Genomic DNA, 24,830 nt, shown 5'->3' with positions numbered 1-24,830 from the left:
GTTAATAAAGAAGATTTGGTCATGTCTCTATGATCAAGGGCCCCACCTTATTCAACCCCTTGTGGGGCCCAGCCAATAAGGGGATGGGGGAGCTGGAATTGTGGTCAACCGAAAATTTTAGAATTTTTTAAATCTTAACCGTTGGTTTAATCTGATGGTTAAGGGTGGACATATCTCAACATGACAAAATTAATTTTTTGCCCTTTTTTCGTCTTCTCTCCTCTGCAACACCATCAGGTTCTCAAAGCTTCACTGTCTTGAATCAATCTTTTAGATCTAGCGTCCGGTAATTTTCCGGTGATGGACCAAACCCTTGAGAAGAATATATTACCTCGTGTAATAACTGTGCCTTCGATGATTCAAAACTTGATGATGATTAGGCTAAAAGGGTAACCTCGGATTTCTTATCCTCGAGTGATTTTGGTTTTTGCTAGATGTGTTTTTGTTCTTTTTCTAGTGATTATGCTGGTTAAGGCTTTTGAGTCTATGGCTCCCCTTTGCGGGCTTTTTATGGGTTTGTAGCCACTCTTTTGTCTTTTGGAGTTGGCCTTTGTTGTAATTTTTGTCTTTTAACTTCACATATTCAGATTTATCAAGAAAAAGAGAGGTGTGCTGGAGAGATTAAAACTCTAATTCTTCTTATTCGGATCCATTGTCTGGTTTTCTGAGCTAGACTGAGAACGGAGGTGTTGCGGAGAAGAGAGGGATATAGGAGGTGCAACGTGTAAGTTAGGGGGCCAAGAGATTGAACCAACGGTTAAGATTTAAAAAATTCTAAAATTTTCAGTTGACCGCAATTCCAGCTCCCCCCATCCCGCCAATAAGGGGGTGATGCAAATTTACTGACAATTTACATTTGATTTTATTAAAATGTGTGTGGTGTGAATTGTGATGCCATTAATTAATGGTGTAAATGTTGTGGGATCCACCCACTTCCACCAACACCAAAGTGGGGTGAACATTTTGGTGCAACCTAGTGCTTAACTGGACACGTGGAACCCACCGACTCTCTTTGCTTTATAGCCCCAAATTTGCAATTCAAAAACAGAGGATATGCATATGATGATGATATGCTCCACTTTGTTTTTTAATTTGCAATTCATGTAATAAAGAGTTCAAATGAGATTATGCTTCTAGCGTAAATTTGGAGTAGGAATTTTAGTGTTTAGCACTCCAAACCATAGTTGTACAAAAATTACTAATATAACCGAATCGATCAGTCGATTATTTTCAAAAATAATTACATATTTCTTTAAAGAATCCGTCGATAACCAAAAATCGAAATAACCGATCAATCGGTCGGCTAAATTCATATACAAAATGATCATTTTCACCCTTACCCCAAAATATTATAATATTAAGGTTTAGATATCAATTTCAAATCATATTTAGGTATTATCATTTGGATCCACCTCGATGGAATAAACCCCCGAACCTGCACACCGCATTCTCAAAAGTTTCTTATAGGGAATTAGGGTAAGTCACTGATATTTTAACAAGGGATGTGGTCTCAGATTATTGGTGATAGATTTTGAACCTATGATTAGTGGATTTACATGAGATATCAAGAATCAACTCGGCCAAATGATTGGAGTTCTTTGGTGTAATCAATTGGTTTTAGATGAATCATTTCTACTTTAAAAAAGTTAAATTTGTAGTTCTCACATCTCTTTTTTTTTCCCCAAAAAGTGTATTATTATTATTATTATTAGAACATTTTAACTTGTAAAAAATGTTCATTTCATATATCCTATATTTTGACCAATAATTAAATGCTAAAGTAATCTTCTAATTCCTATTAGTTGTGATATTTTATAACTAAAGAAATTTGAGGTAATCTAATATAGTCATTAACATAAAGTCAACAATGACATTACGCCTTTTTAAATAAATATATATGCAATTGACCCATGGGTTGAGTGATAATGACTTTACATGTCATTGACTTTATAACATGGGTTTTAGTCTCACATCATTCTGAATATTTATAAGGAGATGTGTGGGCTTAGTCGGTTCCTGCGTGAGTTTGGTTTATGCCCTCTATGTGAGAATTGTTGACATCTGTACTTTTCTAGGCTTGATCTGATGATGTGTTGTATATTGTATTTGTACTAAATATATATATATTTAAACGCCTCCCACTACTAAAATAACATGAACCACCATAACTATCCATCAAATAATAATTTTTGGGTGGGCAGACATTGACATTTCTTTTTCTGACAATTATATTCAAGCGTAAAAGTCTCTTTTGTTGTTTCAAATTATCAAAGAAAACTTCAAAAAAGCAAAAGAAAAAAACTAAAATAAAGAAAAATATAGTTTTTTTAAAAAAATATAGGAAAAGGAATGGGAGGTTCGAAATCAAGATCTCTATGAGATACTACACACATGAATTCTATATGAATTACTCGTGGTTGTCAGATAAAAATATAGTTGACAATAATATAATCATCTCTTATCAACAACAGCTCAGCAAAAATACAAGGCATAAGAGCTACTACATTTTTGTGCACAAATAAATAAACTTATATTTTTTTATATATTTTAAATGAAAATAACCATTTTTTATATATATACTATATAATCATGAATATTTTTCACTGAGGAATCTGTAATTTAATTTATAAAAAAGACATAAACAGCCTAAAAAAATGAAAATTTGGGAGAAAATAAGGAAGGGCAAAACCGTACATCAATATAGTCAACATCACCACCGCAGCCAAAATGCCCGTTAACGGTTGTGATTGCCTCTGCCGAAATCCGCCAATTTCCTCGACCGGTTCGCGCAATACGCTGCCGCATTTGCAATATGGGGATTCGCCGGAACTCGAACGTCGGTGGGATGTCCTATATCCGGGGGCAAACCTCCCTTCTGGTTCCATTGTCTGCTCGGGCTCGCCCTCACTAGCGGACTCAAGCAAAATACCATCCCCGTCGACACGTTCCGGCCGTGCCCTGGCTTCCCTCTCCGTGCCGCCGATGGCCCTCCTACCGGCGTTCTTCGTACTTGAGACGACTCTTCAGAGTCTCCACTGCCTGAAGGACAACGATCGGAATCGTCACAACCGGTTTCTAATCCTCCCGCGGGCGACATTCCCCGATCGGCTCTCCTTCGAGGTCTGCGGCATCCGGTAGTGGAAGAATCCTCCACTGCGAACCTCGATTTCTTCTTCCGTCGAGCGCTGAAAATATTTGCGAACAAAGACGGTAAGGACGACGAAGCTTCGCACGAGTCTCTGGAATTCGAATTTCTGTTCGGATCCGGATCGAACTTCTCGGTCCTGGACCTAAATAGTCTAGAGAGAAGAGAGAATCTGCCGTGCTTGGTAAAAGATCTGGACGTCGTGATCGAAGTGGGGACTCCATTGACGGTGTTGTAGGTGGGCCCCGCCTGAGGAGTACTGTAGAATCGGAGATCGAAGTGATTATCCCAGTTTGTAGTGGTGGTGTGGTCAGATTTCCGGCGAGTAACGTAAGGAGAGACGGAGCGAGGGAATAGCAGAGGCGGGGGTTCGGCGTCGGACTTCCTGTGTGATTCAGCCGCGGACCCGCGTGGATGGGCCTGGTGCGCCAATTGGCCGTGCTGGTGCAGCTGGGCTTGGGCTTGGGCTTGTGCGGCCATGAGCTCGAACAGCCGCTCGCGGAGACACGAGGCGCAGACGCCCACGGTGCCACTCAGGTCGGTTGGGTGCTTCTTACACATCATTTATTTTCACTGCAACTATAAACTTCCTGCTTGAGTCTCTCTCTCTCTATCTCTCTCTAGATATATATGTATATATATATCTCTGTATATGTTCTGCCCTTGTGGATGTATATGTTGTATGCTATTGTGACTGTGTCTTCAGCCGTGACATTACCGGGTTTGGCTCTCCTTTTCTTGGTGGAAGAGATCTGATGAGGAAAACAAAGGCTGGCCTTTGTCTTCTTCTTGGTTTCGCGTTAAGAAAGACAAAGTTAGGAGTGTATATATATATGTGGGAACGAGACTGATATCTTTATTGAGAATAGATTCTAAAAACACAAATATATTGGACATATAAACACGATTTGCAGTCATTATTTACATGGGTTTTGTACATTGATAGGATATATGGTAAAAAAATTTAACTTTTTAATGAGAGATATAGGAAAATACTGTTTTTTTTTATGGTTTTTGAAGGTTAGAAACGGTAGAAGGATTGGTTTTTTTAATGGTGTTGACTGCATTATCTTATTCTTAGCCGGGTTTTAATGATGAGCTAATCCAATCCAATAAATATTTGGTTCAAAATTGGTCACTTTTTAAACAACTCTTTTTTTAAATTAATAATTTTTCTCGTTTACTTTATGGTTGATACTTTAATTAATTATTGGGTTGACAGCCGTCACAACCCAAGACAATTTGAAGGTGCGTGTGGGAAGCAAGTCGGTTAGGAACTTAGGATTGGACAAAAATGAGGTGTCACAATCTAGGTTGGCTAGAACCAATTGGCCTTTTAACCACACGGCTGCTTGTCTATTTGGAAAAAGATGCACAACGGCTATGGCCAAGTGTGGCCTTGTGGGGGTGTTTCTGTATTGGGCTTGGCTTGGGTTTTGGGATTGAACTTGTACTTGTGTTGCACCCCTTCTATTTTAAGGACCCATTCATTTATGTCATTTTCTTTCCCATCCCATGGTCGGTTGGACCTTACCCTATTCTATCAGATCTTTTGTGGATTGCTAGCTTTTATTTTTGGTGTATATTTTTATGATATTTCGACAGGCATAAGGTTTTAAATCATTCTCACTATACATCTAGTCTAGTTGGTTATTTGGGTACTCAATCCAGGTCATAGATTTAAGTGGGGGAGGCGGGAATACATGCAACGATGCAAGTCAGTGTCCAAAGCGCCCAATACCTTAGCTGGGCATGCTCCCACAGGTACTAATTTGAGGATTTGGATGCAGTAATAGTATTAAGATTCTTTATCTTACCTCCTTTTTTTGACTCTGGATTAGTTTTCACCACTTGAATGATGACATTATAGGTGATGATAGGGCGACCAGTGACTTTAGCTTACAGTTTCTAAGTGCGCCACTACTATCCTAAAAAAGGTGTGATAGAATAGACAAATACTACTTTGAACCACCCATCCTAAAGGGTTTGCTGTGTCAACTATAATGGAAAGGACTTGGCCACCATGTATTGAATGCCATCTTAAGTACCAGCACATTTGCTCCCCATGCCCTGCTTCGGTGCTTCCTTGCTTTATATGTTCATGAGCACACAATATCATATTCATTATGGAAGTAACAGTTGAAAAATTAGAAGAAACTCCTTTGGGTTGGATGTCCATGGTGGTCTTCAAGACTTACTACTGTAGATAATATTAATTATGAAGATGAAAAGAGAGATCAGAAAGGGGAAAAACAGATGGTGCCATCGCTATCATTATCGTTTTTACATTGGACATTATAATTGCGATGTGTATTGATAATAAATCTTGTTTTGTCATCAAGTGTATTTGGAACTATATTGGGATTTTGAATGTGTATTTGTTGAGTGCTAAGTTTTTGTATGCTTCCCTTTGTCTCTGTTATGACCTTTGATTTCCCTTAGTTCTTCCCCCCTTTTTTTTTGTGGTTTTCTGAAAAAATTGCTTTGAGAATTGGATTTTGGTCATAGTTAACCACTTGATAATATAAATCTTTAATCAATTAGAATAAAACTCAACGAGCAAGTAGTCGTACTGTGCTGATTGCGTGAACTAAAATTCACGTCTCTTTCTATCAGTAAGATGTTTGGATCAGGTCAAAGTAAGGAGTGACTAGAACAGGATGGCAAAACATTGATATTACCTTTTACTTGTTTTTCATAATTTTGTTGGTGTTATTGCTATGAGCTTATGATCATGTTTCATTGCGAACTTTTAAAACTTTAACAAAATGCAATAGAAGAAGAAATCTGAAGATTCATTTATGGAATTTAAAACGTATATCATTTTTTTTTTCCCGGAGAGAACTATGAAATTCTTAGTTTTAGTTCAGAATTTAACTATTATGTTCAAATTACAGGGACTATTCCCCAATAATCAAAACCCTTTTTTTTTTTCTCCTATAATATTTGTATATTAAATCTCCAGCCGCTATTGTAGTGCTTTTCGTAGTTTGACATATTCAGCAGTTTGACACATCACATTCACATCTGCAATTTGTGATTGTAAAATCTAGATATATATATATGTATATATATGTATGTATGTATGTATTTATTATGTGTATATTACGTTTAACAATGGATTTGAATTTTGAACACTTGGTGTCCACGAAAGTTCTCCACAGAGCAAGATTATATTTTTTTTTATTAATTGTATGAATACGTCTACAAGCTATTATCGATCTACTTATTATATATTGTTGTCTGCATTATTTCTAAACACAACTTTCTCGTGTAGTTTGGATTACTGTAGCAAATTGAGAATGTTTTTGCCATGATTTCTGAATGAAACAATAGTTTAATCCAGTCAACTCTCTCTCCCTTTTTCTGTTCATATATAATATAGTGGTGATGTATGAGATTCTTTCCTTGAGTTTGGATTAGCAGGGTTGACATATTAGATACAATAAATGATGACATATTATTTATCAAATATTGGACAGTTCTGATAATTGGATCTCTCTTAAGTCTTACCATTGTACTGTTTATATTGATCATAATCCACAGTTTCCACTAGTTTCGTAGTGGGTATAGTTGTATTCACTTGATTGATTGATTGATCAAATAGACTTCTTTTTTCCCCCTCATAACCTGCTTTGATTTGATCATATGAAAATGTAATCGATTCTTTCCTTTTCGTGGTCACGTCACTCGCCATACGCTGGGAGTTTCGGGTTTATTACCGATATTTTAACAACAAATCCAATAAATCTAAGCATAATCCTTGGTGTATTGATTTTTTTTGTGAAAAGGGGTGTGCGAGTTGTTTATTTGAAGAATAAACTGGATGCAATCCGTTGCACTTTTTCCCGTCACTAGGGTGCATGATCCTGCGAATTAAACTAGTTTTAGTATAAAAGTTCTTCTGATTGTTTTGTCTTTAACAGGTCTGGTTGAAGTTCTTGACAATTATAACAAAGAGTCCGAGTACTTATCAAGAAAAGGAAGAGAAGATTGTGTGAATGAAACATCAGCTGAAGGAGAAATGTGCAGAAACTTCCCTACACAGAGAACCAAAATTGTAAAGGATCTCAATTGATGGTGGCCTTTGACATTTATTGGTACTTGAAAATGACCCTATTTAGTTAGCACTCGTTTGTCAAAGGCATCAGCTGCCTAGAACTAACACAATTTATCATGTGAAAGGAACATCAAGCAGAAGCTATGGAAGATGTGGTGACGAATTTGTCATTTGGATAGTAGTTATGGCTCAAACTGATCATTCCACAACGAATTGGTACTTCTATGGTCACGCCGAAAGGGAAGTTTGCTACGCTACGTTGGTTGCCCCTGTTCAACATTTTCCTTAAAAATTGGAATAGTAAACATCACATAACATTTACTGGAACATAATTATTCTTATCATTAGAAATAATCAAATTCAATTTCTTTGGAGTCGCATTGAAAAAAGAAAAGAAAAGAAAAAACATTGGATAACTTCTACAATATTTTTGGTTGCCTATGAAAATGAGAACGAGAATAGGAATGGGAACCAATGTGAGAATAGAAACATTAATTTTTTGAATTATTATATTTGGTTGATTAAGAAATTCATATAGGAATATGAGTGATAATAATGGTTAAAAGACTTTGTTATCCTCTACTTTGTATAGTATAAAATACTATTATTGAGTAAATATATTCGCATTAAATAAACTATTTAAAAATATGTTTAAAATATCACCCTACACGTTATAAAATACTATTATTTAGTAAATGTATTCGCATTAAATAAACTATTTAGAAATATGTTTAAAATATTACCGTACACTTTGTTAAATTGAAAATACTATTATTTAATAAATACACTCACATTAAATAAATTATTTAGAAATATGTTTAAAATATTGTTAGAATCGATATTGCGTTTTATTTTGAGTAATAAAAATAATGTATGAGTAAAATAATAATAAATACCTATAGTGAAGTACATATACATTGAGCTTTATATATTACACCAAATAAATCTATGTGATCTATATGGTAATTGTAGTTGAACTCTATAACAATATATATGGTAATACTAAACTTGATTAATGTAATTATATTCCATTACTATATACATATATTATATAAAGAATTCTCCTATAAGTACCTAATTTATACACTTAAAATATGCACCACTATTTAAGGGTGTAGATGTGTGAAATGAAAAGTTGGGTCCACTACTTTGGGTCTCACATGTTTCAAATCAATGGTGATAGGTGCATATTTTAAGTGCGTATAGAAGAAATCCTCTATGTATATATATATATTAAAAGAATAATTTCTAGGTGATCTATATGGTAATTGTAGTTGAACTCTATAATTCTATATAGTATTTATTAAAAATTAAAATTTTTGTTAACACTTTCCGCAAGCTCCCAACTAAACAAGAGAAAAAAGAAATCACACAATCAAAAACGATAGGAAAGATGAAAAAATGTTGAATCCAATAGATAATGTATGAGTTTGGCAGTGTGTTGCAACTGAACAACTGTGTTCAGTTGCAACACACCTCACAGCACCACAGTTTTTTGTGACACGCCAAACGGCTTTTGCGTTCCAACTCACCTCACAGCACCACAACTTTTCACCTCACAGCACCTCACCACACCTCACCACACTCCCAAACACTTACAATATATGTTGACTTGTCCTACGTAATCAAATTAAGTCAATTATTTTATTTTAGATTAATGTATAAGTGATTTTATATTAATATTATTAGTTATCTAATATAACCATAATTTAGATACGTCAAACGCACATCACAGCACCACACCGCACCGCACCACAGTTTTAAAATTTATGTGCCAAACAGACTTTTGCGTTTCAACTCACCTCACAGCACCATACCACACCTCACAGCACCTCACAGCATTCCCAAACAAGCCCATTAATAATAGTCATCGGCACGATCGTGTAATAAATCTACGCTCATTGGGCCTGTTTTCGTAATGTTGGGGCCCAAGTAATTTGGGCCGAGTCTAACAAAGAGGGGCCTGGTCCCGCAGAGTTTATAGGTCACCATCTTCGTCATAATGCCACGAGGGATGCGCGTCCTTCTTCGACCACGAAAAATAAAAATAAGAAAAAACAAACGAAAAAAGGAAGTTTGACGCAGCGACCAGATCCGGATTGAGAAGATTTTCCACTTCGAAGTCAGTCTTCTTCTTCTTCAGTAGTATCGGGCTTCTTAGGGCTCCGATCTGCTTCATCAGTTTGATTTTTTTTCCTGAGAGAGAAGAGCAAGAATGTCGAACCAGATCAGATCATCTTCGTCTCTGATCCAACGACTCAAACAGGGGATGATAAACCCGGCGTTGCATACGCAGACCAGATGGTTCACTCCGATCGAGGGCCATAGACCTACCATTGTTCACAAGCGCAGCCTCGATATACTCCACGATCCTTGGTTTAATAAGGTAGAAAAGACAATCAACTACTCCTCTTCCGGTTTGTGACTCTTAGTTTCCTGTTAAGTATAAGAACTGGATTGATCTACTTGATTTCTCAGTTTATAAACATTGCATTGGTTTATTTGGTAATTTGAACTTGTATTGGATGGTTGATGCTATATGTTCACACAAGTTCTTTATAATTTACTTGCAATCCAAGTTTTTATGGACGTAGAATAGGCTAATTGTTGTTTACGTCTTGCGCTTCTGGTTAATTTCACTTGTTGGTTCTATTTGGATTCATTTATTTGTTTGCTGATCATAGTTGAGTTATCACCTATAAGATTTAGAAACAATGAATGATTGGCTGAGTCAACATTTTATTGAGATTGCAGTTATACTTTGCAATAGATTAAGTGAGACAACAAACTGACTGGTTACACTCTAACTATTGAGAGACTCCCACATACGCGGTCTGAACAGGTGTTACTAGGAATTCTTTATGTCCCATTTATATGCGGGAGCTCACACTCTTGGAAGAGACCCGACTCACCGACCCAAATTACTTCTACTCAAAATCAAGATTCAATACTTTTTTTTCTTCTTAATTACATCGTGCCAGTTTGTAGAAGCTTCCTTCAAGGTGGTAAAATGGCGCAATTTAGAATTTTTCATATATGAGAAATTGTCGGTTGATTTGTCAACATTCTTATTATCTATATCTTCTCATATGGAATTGTTATGTCTCTGGGTCATAGGTTTCTAGTCAAGTCATTTGTTGAAATTCAGGATTTTGTAAGCAGTACTAATCGACATGGCTTTGGTTTCTAGCATAAAAGTAAAGGAAAAATGTATTGATCCTATCTCTAAAATTCAGCTAATTGTGATTGATTTTTTATCTGTGTACTAGGGAACAGCATTTTCCATGACGGAACGGGATCGTCTCGATCTTCGGGGACTTCTTCCTCCAAATGTCATGTCTTCAGAACAACAAATTGAACGCTTCAGTAACTTCTCAATCCCTTTTCTCTCTCTCTATCTCCCACTTGCATTTTAACATTCTACAGTGAAGTTTCAGCTTACTTGCAGTAGTTTTTCAAAAGAGGGCATTTCGTACTGTTTATGGACTTTGAGAAGATTGTTATTTTTTTGCTAAATTTTTATCTTTAAAATTTTAAAACTCCTTTATGAGAAAATTAACATTTTAATTGTGTCACTGCTTAGAGATATCTCCTTTGATATGGTGGGACTGGGCAATCCCTAACTTTTTTGTTTTGGAATGTCACAGTTTCATTTTAGAAGTATTTTCATTTTCTAGAGGTTTGAAGTTCATGAACCTATGACCCATAGAACCTGGGATTTGACAGGTGATGGTTTGACTATTATACCACTTCTAATAAATGGTATTAGTGCTGACTTATAGTTGACTGCTTGACTGATTGAAGCATAAAATTTTACCAATGTAGTTACATATATATTAGCTGATTGCATAAAAAAGAACTGTATATGGACAAAATATTAAGGAATTATTATGTATGTTGGACTGTAAGCCACTGAGCCTGGTGGAATAACATTTTTCTTTCATGGGTTAATTTCATGTTTAGAAAATGTTATCTTTTATCTCTAATAATGCAGCTTCACTTAGTACTCTTATCTTGCACCATTACCCGTGTTGACATTTCTTTATTAACAGTGGTTGACCTGAAGAGGCTTGAAGTTCAAGCAAGAGATGGACCATCTGATCCAAATGCATTGGCTAAGTGGCGAATACTTAATCGGTTGCATGATCGGAATGAGACAATGTACTATAAGGTGTGTGCCTTTTGTCTGCATTAGTTTTGGATAATCTAGCATCTCTCAGATGACACAACATTTCTCCAGTCTTATTCGTGCAAGCAAAAATTAAACCTACCTGCTAGTTACAGTTCAACAATATAAGCTTCCCTCAGTTATTAGATGTATGGCATGGAGTATGAATCTGTCTCATGTTTTAGTTATCTTCGACCTATATTTTTTTTGAATGAAAAGTAAAATGTATGAAAGGGCACCCAAGGGTTGCACTGCAAGTCTGCAACCCATGTAATCATTTACAAGGTATGAGTTAAGATATGGCATGTTAAACTTGAAGGTTTGATATCGAGTTAAGGTGCACATATAGATAGATAGTCTTTTATATTTGTGGTTGTCATATTTAAACACCATGACGATGCCTAATTGTATGACTGATGGATTCATACGTATTTGAACTGCTGAAGCAATGCCTTCCTTTATTGGGACTTGTTGCTGCTCACCTATGGAATTTTGTTAATGATATGATTTGTCATTTTATGATACTTCTCGCTGACAAGATATGTGTTTTTTGATAAGAAAAGAAGTTGCAACTTAATGGTGTAGATCTCCATCAGCAGAATCAGTTTCACTCTTATGGGTTAAGGAGGTGTCTTTATCTAGTGAAATTTTGAGGTGGAAACTTTATCTTATTTCTTTGAGGTTAGAGTTCGCAGAGTTAGGCACACATTGAAGTTTGATATGGATAATGGACATAGACCATTTACTGTTTTATGACACATGTCAGCGTACTAACAGGATGTCTACTTGTCTAACATCTAGACGGAAACTAGAGTGAATAAAATTAAGAGAATAGGATAATTACACCTTTAATCTCGCGTTTAGGTGGGAAAGATGTTAAAACAGAGCTGCAAGGCGGAGGCCTTTTGAAAATTTGGAGTTATTTGATCCACCATAATCCTCTCTCATTGCATTGAAAGGCTTATGTACGTAACCAAAACTTGCATGATAAGATACCTAAGTGTAACAAGCATATTTACCAAATATAATCTTACCATTACATTCAATTTTCTCTGTCACTTTGATGGCCTTTCCAAGAGATTAGTCATGAGAATTAGTATCGCAACTGCATTATTTTTCTACATTTAAGACTTTCTCCTTGTTTAATGGAAGGACATCTTGGATCATAACTTTACTTGCTGTACCTGACAGGTTCTTATTGCTAACATTGAGGAATATGCACCCGTCGTGTATACTCCGACTGTTGGTCTTGTCTGCCAGAACTATGGCGGGTTGTTTAGAAGGCCTAGGGGTATGTATTTCAGTGCTGAAGATCGTGGAGAGATGATGTCTATGGTTTATAACTGGCCGGCTGAGCAGGTCTTAATGCGTGTCCATGGTTCAGTCAAGTTATCACTTTTCTATTTGTTGACTTGATTGCTGTCGTGGATCAGTTGCTGTTAATGCAAGATTTTTGCGTTATCTCTTTTATTATTTGGTACATTGCATAGTTGTTTCGTTAAAAATGCAGTCTAATTCTTGTCACTTCTGGCTTTAATAATGTATTTATAATTTAGCACCGTGCTAAACTTCAGTTTTGTTTATAAAAACTCATCGAAGTGTTGGATTGATATTTTATTTTATATGTTTCTCAACCAATCAATTCAGTTGAAGCAATTAAGGTCTGCAAAATGTTTTGCATATGAAATTGATTTTGTCAAATCTCTTGCTTGAATTTCAGCCATTTTGAAAACATTTTTCAGAATATTTAGATATACTTCTAAATGCTAATTCTTTTGGTTACATATAAAATAAAAAATCACTGGCGAACATGTGACCCAGTGGTAGAGTTGCAAGAAAGCAATCTAGAGGTCACAGGTTCAATTCTTGGAAACATCCTCTCCACATATTATGTGAGGGGTAAGGTCTGTGTAAATTTTGCTTGTCCTTCATTCCGCTCATTGCAAGAGTCTTATGCACAAGTGTTGTTTACCTTTACATATAAACTATTGATTGATTCTTGACAATGAAAAGTTTAATGCTTCGTATGTAGGAATTGATTATATGAAAGCTTTGATGATTTTGGCTCTAATGATTCATGTTGTGCTCTGTATTAGTTATACTCTCTATAATGGTTAGTGTTATCTGACGCATGATCTTTACATTTGTGATTATAAAGATATAATGTGTGAAAGGGCAGGGGTTCAAATCCACCATCCCCTGTTGATCAATCAAAAAACTTTTAGACATATTGTTCCAATGAACATTAATATTATCTATGTAGATTTCAGTTTTGGTGCTCTATAAAAAATTCAGTTTGATAATAGAACCTGGTTTCAAGTGATGTAAATGACTTCAAAATAATCATCCACAGATATTTACAGTTTTTTCTTTCTTCCTTCTCCTTCCCCCTTTTTCTTTCCCTTTGGGTGAGTTCAGGTTGATATGATTGTCGTGACGGATGGGAGCAGAATATTGGGTCTTGGAGATCTTGGAGTTCAGGGAATGGGAATTGGAGTTGGAAAGCTAGATTTATATGTTGCTGCTGCTGGAATAAATCCTCAAAGGGTATACCTTGGTTTTGGTTGCACATTTTTTTTATCTATTTATCATGCTTCTGGAAAGATCGGTGTCTTTCTTTATTGAGTACATATATGCTGTTACAACATTTGCATAAAGTGTCCTCTGAATTTATGGTCATCCTTTAGAAGGTGTTTCTTTTTGACCCTTTCCATTTTGTCAGAATATGTATAAATGATGTGAAATGCCCTAACCTAACAAGTTAATTTATTGGGTTGAGTGGCAAAGTAACTAATCTTAACATGGTATCGCAGTGGGAGGTCTAGGGTTCAAACCTATGTTTCCGTAATTTAAACCCCTAATTTGTTGTTGCCCCAAGTGTGGGCCTTTGTGTGTATTTGTTGTTGCCCTAGTGTTGGTCCTTGTTTGTTGTGCCCGTGTTGGGCCGTCGGGTTGCCAAGCCTACACGTGAGGGGGAGTGTTAGAATATGTATGACTGATGTGAAATGCCCCAACCCAACAAGTTAACTTGTTAGGTTGAATGGCAAAGTAACTAATCTTAACACGTTTTATAGTTTTTGTTTTTGTGCACCATTTAATAGTTGAAGGTAGTTGAATTTATTTAACTCAATTATGGGTGGAAAAACTATAGTATTCCAACTGTCCTCAAAGATAAAACTCACTATATGATTTAAATAACATATTGAAGCATCTCCTTAAACAGTGTTACATAGCAGATAATGTGACTAGTAGAAATTCCTTTTTTTAAGCAAACTGGAGAAATTCTTTCTACTGTTATAAGTGTATTTTAATTTCATTTTGTCTCCTGATTAGACATTTTTCTCACTGAAAATAGAAATCAACTATGACAGAAATTTTGAGGCTTTTGGAGGAACCTTGATTTGCCATCTAAGCTTAGATACTGTGTATTACTTTTTTTTAAAAAAAATTTCTTTTCCAATGCATATGGATAGTCACCTTATATCATTGATGTTCAATATTTTAGTGCAATAAGTACAAAATTATGTCTCATATATTTCTCACATTTTATTTGTACTCTGAGAGTGGGTTTTGAGTCACAGCTATAATAGTATATTGGAAATTGTTGGGCAAATGCTGATTTCATTGAAGAGTTAAGATCAAAGAGATGCGATTCATCTTCAGAACCTTAATTCCAAATATTAGTGGCCATTTACTTGAATCCTTAATCTGAACTATATGTAGTCCAACCGAATTCTTATTTTCCTTTCAATCTGTCTAAAGCTGCACTTTCCATCAATTCCTTTTGTAACCATATTTTTCTTTGTTTCTTACTTACACATCTTTATCTGCATTGTTCTTCGAATCTTAGCATATCCCACTTTTACTTTCTCAAGTCTTAACTTTCTGCACTGAGCATTAGAAATGTGATTGAGATAGTAGCATTCGAATATTATGTCACTTATTTCATGTTATCTATAATATGTGGTTTTTTTGCTTGACGAATGCTTATATATTTTTTGTACTTTATGCATCTTTTTAACAAGTCTTAGATTATCTTAATCACGTTCCTTGTTTTGGTGCTCTTTATTAGGTTCTTCCTGTCATGATTGATGTTGGGACAAACAATGAGAAGCTTCTGAAAGACCCTTTGTGTAAGCATGTCAATATTCACTTACTGCAACTTCTGGTTCAACATACAAAATGATACTAAAAATCCTTAGTTTTAAGCTTGGACCTCACCATGCAAGGCTCAAAGAATAATGGAGCTTTTAGGTTCTTTCGTAATTGTTACATCTATTGTAGAAATGGTTTCAGCATTTACAAATTCTCAGGCTTATATTTTTGCCATAACAAGACAATAACACTGTTGTTCCTATAAATAGATTTGGGATTGCAAGAACACCGCCTTGATGGCGATGAGTATGTTGCGGTCATTGATGAGTTCATGGAGGCAGTATTTACTCGTTGGCCGAATGTGATTGTGCAGGTGATTTAAATTCCTTTAGCATATTGGTCTTATCAATTAGCGCTTAGAAAGTTAGAATGCATTGCTTTGCTCAACTTATTAACACTCATGTTTATGCAGTTTGAAGATTTCCAAAGCAAATGGGCCTTTAAGTTGTTGCAACGGTATAGAAATACCTATCGAATGTTTAACGATGATGTCCAGGTTATTATCTCTCTTTGTTAATCATGATTGGATAATGATTACAGGTGTATACTATATGACACCGCTTTTGGTATAGAAGCATTTGTCAGACTACCTATGCATCTTAACTCTAGTGTGTAGCATGTGAAAGAATAAATGGTACATGACTGCTAATATGGGAACGATAAAGACAAATAATATTGTTAGAATATATGTAAAAGATATGAAATTCCACAACCCAACAAGTTAACTTATTGGGTTAAATATCAAAGTAACTAATCTTAACATGGTATTAGAGCAGGAGGTCTTGGGTTCAAACCTTAACTTCCGCAATTTAAATCCCTATTTATCGTTGCCTCAAGTGTGGGCCTTTGTGTGTGTTTGTTGTTGCCCCAAGTGAGGGCCTTGTCTGAGAGTAGCCCTAATGTTGAGTCTCGTTTGTTGTGCAAGTGTTGGGCCGTCGGATTGTTCAGTCCAAACTTGAGGGGAAGTGTTAGAATATATATATAAATGCGGTGAAATGCCCCAATCCAACAAGTTAACTTATTCGGTTGTATGACAGTAACTAATATTAACAAATATTACACTACCTATCTTTCTGTCACTTCTTACATTATGAATGCTGATCTTCTGTGCCCAGCTTATATCAATCATTTTTCAACCAATTATGGATGGCCATATTGCTCTTATAAAATTAATCTATTGCTAAACACACCTAGTTTCATGACAAAGAAAGGAAGAGAAGTTGGAAGAACAAAAAAAAGAACCTTGTTCGAACAAGAGGAAGTCCTGTCCAGTTTTGCGGTTTTACTTTGTTTATCTTAGAGGCCATTCATATTGGTTTGGAAGTGTTACTAGTTAGAAGGAAATATTAATGGGAAATAAAAACATTGCAATTCTAAATGTTTTGCTCAATCTAATTTTAATAAACTGAGCGGTGAGCACAGATGAACTCGGTTCATTCATTTCAATGACATAGGATTCTGCAGAATCCAATCTTGGTTAACTGAAATTTTCATGTTAAGGTTTGAAGGTTTTTTATTGTTATTAAGGTCTAAATATCCATCCTTTGGACAAGCATCCCTTTTTAAAATTATTATAACTTTCTTTGTCATACTTGGGTGAACATTTCATTTGTTTCTGTGATTTATAAAGAATTTGGATTGCCTAATTGCATGATTTGATGTCCATTCATCATATAGGGTACAGCAGGAGTCGCGCTTGCTGGTCTTCTAGGTGCTGTAAGAGCACAAGGAAGGCCGATGATTGATTTTCCAAAACAAAAGATTGTTGTTGCTGGTGCTGGAAGGTTGGTTGTTTTTCATATTCTTTTATTTCTATTATAATCATCTGGCCTAACAGGTGAACATGTGGCCTAGTGGTAAAGTTGCAGGGGTGCAGCCTAGAGGTCACATGTTCAATTTCTGGAAACAGCGAATATGTGGAGGCAAGGTCAACGTACATCTTGCATGTTCCTGACCCCGCCTACTGTGGGAGTCTTGTGCTCGAGTGTTGTTTACTTTTTTTACTATAATCATCCGTCTAGAAGTGGAGACTAGTATGAGTCGATGTATGGTTTCAGATTATTTTCTTTTAATATTTTTATCAGTATGAATGAAAATTTTAGCTTTTAGCTTTGGTTTTGTGACTCAATTTGCTCATGGGATGTACTTTCAGTTTTTCCTTCATTGCATTTCTTTAAATTTGTAGTTTGCCCTTCCTCTAGAGGAGTCATTTTCTTCATCCTAATCCTTCCCAATGCTTTACCATACCTTGAAATCATAATTTTTGTGGGGAGTGATTCTAAGCGCTTACATGCTTGTTACAAATTATCAAGACTTGTTTGCTTATTAACGGTATTGCTTCAGTGCAGGAATTGGAGTTCTCAATGCTGCTAGGAAAACCATGGCAAGGATGTTGGGAAATAATGAGTCTGCTTTTAATAGTGCAACGAGTCAATTCTGGGTAGTTGATGCTGAGGTGAGAATTGAGAAATAATCCCCATTGTCTTGCAGAGTAATTCCATGGGCGGCAAATGTGCAACATATTGGCAACATTTTCATGAGCTTGTCATGAACTGGGGTTCCATAAATAAATTTTAGCTTATTTCTTAAGATGTCATCACAGAGAAGAAAATGGAGGCTTCTGTTACAAGCTTAAAATTTTCTGTATGTTTCATTTTAATCTGCTTGTTTTATACCATGCTTTACAATTACTTGCATCCTTAATACAGCAGACTAGACTTTTGGTAACAATAGGTGTTACTTGCCTTTTCTTCATGATTTACTGGTTATTGACTTTTTAATAAATACCAGTCTTAAGTTCAAGGACGATTCTCTTATTCTTTAGGCTTTCTTATTCTCGGGTGTGTGATTCTGTTATGTCTTATAGTTATCTTCATATTCATCCTATTTTCTTCCCTTTTAATATAAAAACTTTAGCACAATGCATACTTGAAATCCTGTGTCTGGTATCCATGCTTCCCAAACTTTTAGTCCATTACAATTCAAAATTTTCTTGCTGTATTAGAGTCGTATGGTTTTACTTAATGTTTCACATACTACCTTGTCAAGCCAGTTTATCTGCTTCTCTGCATCAAGAAGTTGTGCTCTCATGCTTTAGTTTATGATTCATTTGTACAAATTGCATTTGCATCTTTTTCTAGCGACATTGTTTTTATAAGGATGAGCACTTTGGTCTGTTTTCTTTTCATTCTTTTTAGTGGATTTTATCTTCCAGAAAGATGTGAAAAATAAATTTGTTCCTGTTCTATATATGTAGGGTCTCATCACACAGTCACGCGAAAATATTGATGCAGATGCACTTCCATTTGCCAAGAAAGTCAAAGAATCTGACCGGCAAGGCCTCAGAGAAGGCGCAAGTCTTGTGGAAGTGGTTTGTGACATTTTTCATGATTTTAGAATTACCTTTTTAGATGTGACATTATTTTGTGTTTATATGGAAGTAGATGGGGCCATGGGGGTAAAGTTCTCTTCGCCACACCCTCCCCTTTTTTGTTGATTTTTTTCATTAATAAAAAATTAAAAAAAGAAAACTTAGTCAGCATTTTTCTAACGTTTAAATTAAGCAAGTATGCTAGATAAAATGAGAATGATGTGTATTTCAGCTTGATTAAAATCCCGTTTGAGCTGTCAAATGTTGTTAGTTCCTTGATTACTGATGAAGAACTTTCTGACAGACAGGCTGAAATGATGGATATGGTTATCATTGGATGGCGTAGTGTAAATTTGTAACTTTTTTACCTTATAAGAAACCTACACATGCCACTTGAATGAAATAAACTCTTATCTTCTCATCCTGTGTCTTTAAACTTAGTTTATTCTCCCTGCAATTGATACTGTGTAATATACTTATTTTGTCTTCATCTGCTATTTATTTTAGAAGACACTTGTGAACATCATAGCTGAATTCTCACTGCCATAGTCCTTCCATCCACAGCCAAAAGGGGAGAAAGAAAATCCCAACTACCTCACTGTCATGTTACACATATCTTGCACTTCTGCTGCAGTGCTGCTGTGTATTATTAATCTTTAACTTATGCGCCAACTAAGATCATGTGATTGCCTACCTCAATAGACTTATGCCTCACTTTGAATTCAGAATTGGCCTTCCAAAAAATCTTCAGTAGTTGCTTTTTTTGCAAATAGTTTGATGGTGTTAAGTATTGGTCTTTTTTGCATAACAACTTTTTTACTTGATGCTATCTGTGTAGCCCATTTTAATTTTTGCTGCACCTTCTTGGTTTCCCATTAAAAAAAAGAGAAGAATTTATAGCATTAGCGTCAAGTCCTAAGAATTTCTGCTAAAAAGGCGGTATATGCATATGGTTTGAATTCCTTAATTTTTTTTTCTCGTATTGATTGCGGTACATCCTGCATGTCCCTGACCCTGCCACTGCAGAAGCCTTGTGCACTGGAGTTATATACCTTTTTACCTTTTACTAATTGCGATACATATTTGTCAAGTAATTATTTCAATACATTCTTTTCAAGTCATTATTGCAATGGATATATTAAAGTGGGAGTGTCTTATCAAGCACGAGTAATGAACTTCTTATTGGTGAATCAAAGACTCCATTCAGTGTTGCTGTTGGTTACGCATTTTGGTTTCAAGTGCTCATGTTTGTACTAATCAGGTACGGCAAGTGAAGCCCGATGTGCTTCTTGGATTATCAGCTGTTGGTGGACTGTTCTCTGAAGAGGTAGGAATTCATGACTAATTCTTGAGGGTTTTGGAATACATATGTACAGCGGGTAATAATAGTTTGTATGTTTGAAACATGTTGTAGTAGGCAGTTTATTATTTTTCTAGTAAGTCCAGTTAGAATTTAAGTAGCCTTCAGAATAAAAATTTATTTTATCATTCAAAAAAAATTGTCTGCTGGTTAAAGAGTTACAATATGAGTGTTGACTCTTGTAAGAATGAATGAGCCCTGTCTTTTTTGTGTTTGAGACATTTTGATATGTGCGTGAAGGACAGATTTCTCCTTGATCGAAGGATTGGTCTTGCTTTTTGGAGCAATCCTTTGTATTGGACTTGTCTTTCTCTGTTAAGATGTTATTATCCTATCTTGTATCATCATATCACACAAGCACGGGTGAAGGAAAGTCATTGATGTGGGACAATAGTTACCTCTGCACTGGAGTATTGACACGAGGGGTTGCTTTTGGTCCAATCAGGTTTCTTGACCAAAATAATGCATTATTTGGATTCTTGGAGAACTAATGGAGTGTGCATATGTGCATGAAGGACAGATTTCTCCTTGACCGAAAGATTGGTCTTGCTTCTTGGAGCTATCCTTTGTATTGGGCCTGTCTTTTTCTCTGAAAACATTATTCTCCTATCCTGTATAATCATATCATTCACGAGCACAGGTGAAGGAATGTCATCAATGTTGGAAAATAGTTACCTCTGCACTGGAGTATTAAAACGATGAGGTGCTTCTTGGTCAGGTCAGGTTTCTTGTACAAGATAATGCATTATTTGGAAAGCTAATGGAGTGTGGAGAAAGGAAAGCAATGCGTCATTTTCCCTAGGGAGCTAAAAATTGTAGGGGAATGAAAAGTGACTGTCGAAGAGGGCAAGATGGAGAATTCAGAGGGTGAGAGAGTGTTGAAACCAGCGTGCAAAGGATATGACTCAGCAGCGCCTGGCATGGAAAAGGGATGACTTATTGCTTACATTTGTGTGTCGCATGAACGGAAAATCACCCAGCTTAGGATTGGCAGCAAGCAGTGATGCATTGCCACTCTCTTTTCTACAAGGTCTTTGTTGAGTCTCCCTAGACATGTCTTAGCTCAGTGATCATACTATATTAGGCGACCAGAAGTTCCCACTGATGGGGATTATCTCTTCATCAATGAGTAAAATATGTTGTCTTATTGGTTTTCTTCTTCAGTATGCATGTACTTGGTATTCTACAAGTTGGTGTTCGTAGCTTGCTTTGGTGGACATTAAAAGTGCTAAGATATTTGAATTTGATTGACTTCTTAATTTGCATCTGAAGAGGATTTACTGAATTTTTTGCATCTGGGTCGAGATCACAGCAAACTCCAACTTTTAAGTGCAAGAGATCATTTAGAAAACATTCTTACTACTCTTTTATCCTATCTTATTTTATGGAATTGATGTTGTTGTGCATTGGTTATTATAGGTATTGGAGGCCCTCAAAGGTTCAACTTCTACTAGACCTGCCATCTTTGCAATGTCAAATCCTACAAAAAATGGTATAGCACTTCTGGATTTCTTTTTGTTGTTTTTAGTCTCCTGTTGATGGGTTAGAGAAAAATGGTTTGCTAGTTTACACTGTCACAAACATAGGGTCATGGTTGATTACCTTATCTTCTCTAATTCTTTGGCAGCGGAATGCACCCCTGGAGAAGCATTTTCCATTGTGGGTGATAATGTTATATTTGCTAGTGGAAGCCCATTCAAAGATGTGGATCTTGGTATGTCTCAAGAAAATATTGTGGTATTCTTTTTCCCTGCATAAAGCTTGTAGTTTAGAATGAATTGATGCTTTATTTCACATCCTACAGGTGTTCCATGCTCACTTTGCACTGCTTTATTTCGATGCATCATGTCTTTGATTGCAAATACTATTACAAATTTTTGTTGGATGCATTCAACTGCTTTCGATATAGTATTTGAATAATTTGAAGATGGACCAATAAGGAATTATTAGTTGGTTTGTGCGGATATTCATCGGGTGCTAGAATCCAAACTTCAGCTTGATTTGACCCTGATTGTTCTTTTAAATTTGATTTAAATTAAAGGGCCGGGCCATAGGGAGTTGTGGCGCAAGTAAGAAATCATTTAAATGACGGAAAATTAACAAGGTTAGTGTCTTGGCAACTGCATTCTGATTATAATCTAGTGATAAGAAGAAGCTTAAATTTCATTGGAACTTTGGATGGATACGTGTTTTGATTTAGTGACATATATTGATATAGAATTTTATATTTTCTTAGAATTCTCACATGATTTGAAGAGCTTTTCTAAATTCTAATCCTCAAATGACACAGGAAATGGACATATTGGCCACAGCAATCAGGGAAACAACATGTATCTCTTTCCAGGGTTAGTTTTCTGACCACCTATCTATTAGGAAAGAGGAATTCAGTTTAATTCTTATACTCATGTTTTTATTATTGTTCTTGTATCTATCTGCAGTATTGGACTTGGTACTCTTCTTTCTGGCTCTAGGATCATCTCCGATGGCATGCTACAGGCTGCAGCAGAGTGGTATTCTTCTTCTTTCCTTTTCTAAAATTAGCCTTTGTGAGATGAATTTTTGTAGCAATGATGGACTTCTGGAATTATTGATGACCCAAAAGGTTCAGAAGGAATCCTGAAAACGTGTAAACAATTATATGTTAGAAATTCTCATCTAGGTTCCGTTAGTAAAAAGAAAAAAAACTCATGAAAACCAAAAAAGTTGAGCATGGAGCAACGAAAGCAATCCATCCCCTTCACATCTTTTGCACCTCAGAAAAAGCCAGCCCTAAGTTCTTGCTATAAGAATCTGAGAGCTGTTTACGTTCATATGTTGTAAAACAATAGTTCTAAATTTTGATGATTCCTTGACGGTAAAATTTTAGTTGACATGATATTGTTCTTTCTGACATTCAATTGTAATTTACAGCTTAGCTGCATACATGACTGAAGACGAGGTTGTCAGGGGAATCATATATCCTTCAATATCTCGGTACATCATGTGGCTTCTTTATTAAATTTTGTTCCTTTTTTTCTCTATTTCTTTCTCCCTTTACATATTCAAGGGATTCGAAAGCATATACTCTTGATGACTTTGTATACCAGTTAACCTGTTTCGTATCTGTAGTATACGGGATATAACAAAGGAGGTAGCTGCTGCTGTGGTGAAAGAAGCAATAGAAGAGGACCTAGCGGAAGGATATCGCGACATGGATGCTCGCGAGCTTCGGAAACTTAATCGGGTACACATATAGCACATTCCTCGCTTTTGCGTGATCTCTTAGGTCTGTTTGGGAGTTCTGGTGATTGGATTTTGAGTTTTGAAAGTATGGTTTTTGGTGATATGGGTTTTGGGGGTTGTAAACATGGGTTTTGAATCGTTTGAAACTTAGAACCACCCATGCTTCGGAATTGAATTTTGATGGGTTTTGAAGGGTTTTTAAGGACTTGGATTACTGATATACCCGTATATTATATTGAAAAATGAAACAACTTTATTTAACAAGATAACCCTCTATTTATGATAATCTTGAAAAGAAATTCTCAAAAAAAAAATGCATTTCCAAAGCTCTAAAAGTAAGGAACTCAATATATAAGACCAAGTTTGAATGAGTTTCTCTCCTGATAACAGTTACAGTGTTTTGAGTGGTAGCATTGGTGTTGGACGCTCTAGAAATCATATCATATAGGTCTTCTGGAAGATTTTCTTATGCTGATTATCGATTTTGCTGATCTTAGCGAGGACTTTTGTGCTGCTGGTATCAGTGGCCAAGTAGCCATAATAGTGTGTTTTTTTTTTTTTAAAGTTAATTTAGTTTATTTCATACATATAGTCTGATTGAAGGTTTGCTATGATAATTGGATTGTAATGTGAGATCACTAATGGTCTAAATTTCGTATTTGCAGGAGGAACTTCTAAATTATGTCAAGGACAACATGTGGAGTCCAGAATACCCCACATTAGTTTACAAGAATGATTGAAACTTCATCCTCCCTGAAACAAAAATGAAAAGCTTCCATCAATTCGTCCTGCGTTGCAAGGCGTGATCAAAGAGCAATGCCAAATGCAACTCTTGAAGGTTGTTTTTTGTCCGGACCATGATAAAAGTACATGTGGGAATTTAGTGTATCTTTATTTTGAGGATTATTTGTTTCCTGGTCACTCTCCGTGGTAAAAGTGATCTCTTATTATATTTTGTCCAAAGCCTAACAATTTTTCCTTGTATTCTAAGATTGTTGTAAAGCTTCCTGGATTTTCTTTTCTTTTCTGGATATCACTGTAATAACAACAATAAAGCATGCCCTGGAACTTCACTGTTATTGCTATGTAACTATGTAAGTGAAATTCAGAACAGATTAAAGCCAAGCTAAAAGTATTTGGGCCTTTTATTTTATGTTTTGTTTATTCAACTTTTGGTCTACAAACCGGAAATCACTTGAAAACAAGAAAATTGAAAAAAGACATTTTCCAGAATAATAATAGTGAACACGGGAAAATTCCAGTGACAATACAGAAAATTCCAGTGACAAGAACAAAGAAAAAATCCGCAACCATAGCATGGGGCAGAGATACAACTCTTCTATAAAAGTT

At 35.8% G+C, this 24,830-nt stretch overlaps 2 protein-coding genes across 3 annotated transcripts; one reads left to right on the top strand and one right to left on the bottom strand.

The window, feature by feature from the left end:
* Nucleotides 1–2,734: 2,734 nt before the first annotated feature.
* On the bottom strand, nucleotides 2,735–3,625 carry LOC120003643. Its single transcript, XM_038852657.1, has one exon. It carries the CDS (start codon nucleotides 3,623–3,625, stop codon nucleotides 2,735–2,737), a length of 891 nt encoding a protein of 296 aa, XP_038708585.1.
* Nucleotides 3,626–9,220: 5,595 nt separating this feature from the next.
* LOC120003883 (NAD-dependent malic enzyme 62 kDa isoform, mitochondrial) lies at nucleotides 9,221–24,633 on the top strand. Of its 2 annotated transcripts, XM_038853024.1 has the most exons (19): nucleotides 9,221–9,591; nucleotides 10,475–10,571; nucleotides 11,258–11,376; nucleotides 12,565–12,732; nucleotides 13,792–13,920; nucleotides 15,446–15,506; nucleotides 15,738–15,841; nucleotides 15,941–16,024; nucleotides 17,206–17,312; nucleotides 17,872–17,983; nucleotides 18,785–18,898; nucleotides 20,160–20,225; nucleotides 21,678–21,750; nucleotides 21,886–21,972; nucleotides 22,549–22,603; nucleotides 22,697–22,768; nucleotides 23,169–23,231; nucleotides 23,367–23,481; nucleotides 24,146–24,633. In XM_038853024.1, the coding sequence occupies exons 1-19, from the start codon at nucleotides 9,421–9,423 to the stop codon at nucleotides 24,218–24,220; spliced, it is 1,872 nt and encodes a 623-aa protein (XP_038708952.1). In that variant the 5' UTR covers nucleotides 9,221–9,420; the 3' UTR covers nucleotides 24,221–24,633. The 2 variants fall into 2 exon arrangements, 1 of the variants encoding a protein (XP_038708952.1); XR_005469391.1 differs by lacking the exons at nucleotides 23,169–23,231; nucleotides 23,367–23,481; nucleotides 24,146–24,633 and adding an exon at nucleotides 22,300–22,362 and having other exon boundaries at nucleotides 22,697–22,753.
* The last annotated feature ends 197 nt before the right edge of the window (nucleotides 24,634–24,830 follow it).

Source organism: Tripterygium wilfordii, chromosome 8, assembly GCF_013401445.1.
Source record: "Tripterygium wilfordii isolate XIE 37 chromosome 8, ASM1340144v1, whole genome shotgun sequence".
NCBI lineage: Eukaryota > Viridiplantae > Streptophyta > Magnoliopsida > Celastrales > Celastraceae > Tripterygium > Tripterygium wilfordii.
The sequence above is the reverse complement of the archived record's forward strand: the minus strand, read 5'-3'. Positions and strand labels throughout refer to the sequence as shown.

What these genes read in the sequence shown, in the direction of transcription:
- LOC120003643 (XM_038852657.1), bottom strand. Translation starts at nt 3,625, where the DNA reads ATGGCCGCACAAGCCCAAGCCCAAGCCCAGCTGCACCAGCACGGCCAA.
- LOC120003883 (XM_038853024.1), top strand. Translation starts at nt 9,421, where the DNA reads ATGTCGAACCAGATCAGATCATCTTCGTCTCTGATCCAACGACTCAAA. An exon ending in CTACAGGCTGCAGCAGAGTG is followed by an intron (nt 22,769 to 23,168) that starts GTATTCTTCTTC and finishes TGTAATTTACAG; the next exon opens with CTTAGCTGCATACATGACTG. An exon ending in ATATATCCTTCAATATCTCG is followed by an intron (nt 23,232 to 23,366) that starts GTACATCATGTG and finishes TCGTATCTGTAG; the next exon opens with TATACGGGATATAACAAAGG.